Here is a 2,500-nt window from a genome sequence, read left to right as displayed (position 1 = left end):
TATATATATATATATATATATATATATATATATATATATATATATATATATATATATATATATATATATATATATATATATATATATATATATATATATATATATATATATATATATATATATATATATATATATATATATATATATATATATATATATATATAAGCGACTCGTCTTTTTTTAACATTTACTGTAAGTGTTCTCAATTAGCCTACCGATGAAAGTTTTTCCTCAATCCTTTGAAAAATTGGGACAAAAATCGAACCGAAGTCGGATTTTCGCTAGTGCAGTAATAAGAACTTACTGACCATAGCATATTAAACCAGTAGTTAATGTTTTGCTCTTTATATTCTTGGGATACTCATATATTCATAACTATATACATATGTTTATTACGCGCTATTTTATCTTTAATAACTCTCTCTCTCTCTCTCTCTCTCTCTCTCTCTCTCTCTCTCTCTCTCTCTCTCTCTCTCTCTCTCTCTCTCTCTCTCTCTCTCTCTCTCTCTCTCTCTCTCTCTCTCTCTCTCTCTCTCTCTCTCTCTCGTGTAATGCAGCAGAATTATTTCAACCAATGTGGCGCTTTTCTTCTCTCCTCGCAGGGGCCGCCAGTGTACCCTCGCTCCCCGCAGATCGCCTCTTTTGAGAAGACCGGCGCCATGAACAACAACAACGAGATCGTCCCCATGGCCAACGTGAGTGTTGAACAGTATGCAAGGTGGAGAAAAGATGAGTTATATGGATGGAAATATGGAGGAATTATCACGTATTGTTAAGGAAAAGTGCAAATCAGTATTAGAGTGTTTTTGGTTTAGTTATGCTTATGATTTACTTACTTATTTGTCCTTTTACTGCAAATGCCATTAGTGGTAGTGGTGGTGGTGATGGTGGTGGTGATTGTAGTGGTTGTATTAGGGAATTTTATTTATTTATTTATGTTTTATTTATTTTTTGTTTATGTCGGATGAAGGTTGATATTATATGTTGACGTTTGTATCTTTGTTTTGTTTTAGAAATATTATTTTGTACTTTTGTGTGTTAAAGTATTTTATCTCTAGCCACATTGTTAACGGAGCCATCTACAGCAGGTGAAGCACAGAGAGACAGATGACCGTCATTATTGAAAGGATCACTCATGTGTGGGCCTTAGTCTGTCCCTCACACCAGAGAAACTTACTCGCACAATACTAAACAGGTTGATAAGTTTGTTGACATGCAGAATGTAAGATGGCGAAATGATTGAGATGTAAAATGTGGACGGAGAGTGTCTGGGTCAGCGCTGGTGTTGGTGGGGCTGCAAGTTCTTGAGCAGTGTTGAGCCCGAACACCACGCCATCCTGCGCTGTGCTCCCCCCGTGTGCGGCCAGGCGGGAGGCTCAGTCTGACAGGCGGTCCAAGGCGGGACTCAGAAACCTTTTGGAAGCTGAATATGATCAATGGCATCACTATCATTATCATAATCATAGTTAGTATCCTCATCATTTCATCATCATCATCATCATCACTATCACTGTTATAGTTATCATTATTATCGGCGTTTTCTTCTCCACATTCTGTTCTCAATATTTATGAGTTGCATGCACTCGCTTTTTTTCTACATTTGTACACTTACTCACTTGCATATTTTTTTCATTCACTCATATATTTGTTGATGTATTCATCTATTTATACGTTTATTCCTTTATTTATTAACTCGTTCCTTTTTACACGAGGCAGGTTATTTCCGTAAAGCAGCAGCTGTCATGGAGGATGACGGCTGTCAGTTTTGTGAGCAAGGGAAACCTGGCCTTCACTTAATTTAGAATAAGCAGAGATTCCTGGTACAGGCGTTCACTCTTCAGGATGTTTTCCACACTCTAGTTGGTGTTTATGCTTATAGAATTTTCTTTTTCAAACTTTCCTTATAGCCACCAGGAAGAGTCCGTCAGGATGACTCTCTCCGCTAAATACAAGCTCTGGGAAGGCTGCGTGGTCTTCAGTTTCATCAATGTCAAAGACCTCTCCGCCTCCTCAGCACCCATCTACAAACAACTCCCATCAACATCCGCTTTTATCCCACACTCAATCAGTTTGCCTTCATCTGGTCCATCGACAGTAGGACGTCCACTTCCCTCTCAAACTTTCGTCCCGCAGCGGACAGCAGTTTTTTGTGGAAAGATGAAGGCAGGCTGACGGAGTGTGAGCAAAGTGTGGTTGTCTAGAGATTCACAGTGAGGCTCTTGATGGGCTGTATGAAGAAAAGTGAAGAGACGTTGAAATCTTCGTTTTTGATGAAGCCGAAAACCTCGATGCCTTCCTCACTGCAGGTCATCACCATAGACAGACCATATGACAGACTCTCCCTGGCGGATGTTCGGAAATTCTTCAAGAGGAATCATGACAAACACAACAAAAATTAATACAAACTTAAGTGTGAAAAAGAGGCTGAATAGAGTAGGCGTCTTTTGTGGGTCAATCTCCATTAGTGACTGACTAACTGATATTCTCTGTAATCATGCAT

At 38.8% G+C, this 2,500-nt stretch overlaps 1 protein-coding gene across 5 annotated transcripts in view; it reads left to right on the top strand.

Moving 5' to 3' along the window:
• The window catches only part of LOC123505534 (myosin heavy chain, non-muscle-like), a 186,142-nt gene that overhangs the window by 130,182 nt on the left and 53,460 nt on the right, over positions 1-2,500 (top strand). For all 5 annotated transcript variants that reach the window (XM_045256957.1, XM_045256956.1, XM_045256953.1 and 2 more), the window contains one exon: positions 603-695. In XM_045256957.1, coding sequence (XP_045112892.1) covers positions 603-695 — 93 coding nt within the window. The remainder of the gene's footprint in view (positions 1-602; positions 696-2,500) is intronic.

The sequence above is a fragment of the Portunus trituberculatus genome, chromosome 18 (genome assembly GCF_017591435.1).
Source record: "Portunus trituberculatus isolate SZX2019 chromosome 18, ASM1759143v1, whole genome shotgun sequence".
Lineage (NCBI taxonomy): Eukaryota > Metazoa > Arthropoda > Malacostraca > Decapoda > Portunidae > Portunus > Portunus trituberculatus.
The sequence above is the reverse complement of the archived record's forward strand: the minus strand, read 5'-3'. Positions and strand labels throughout refer to the sequence as shown.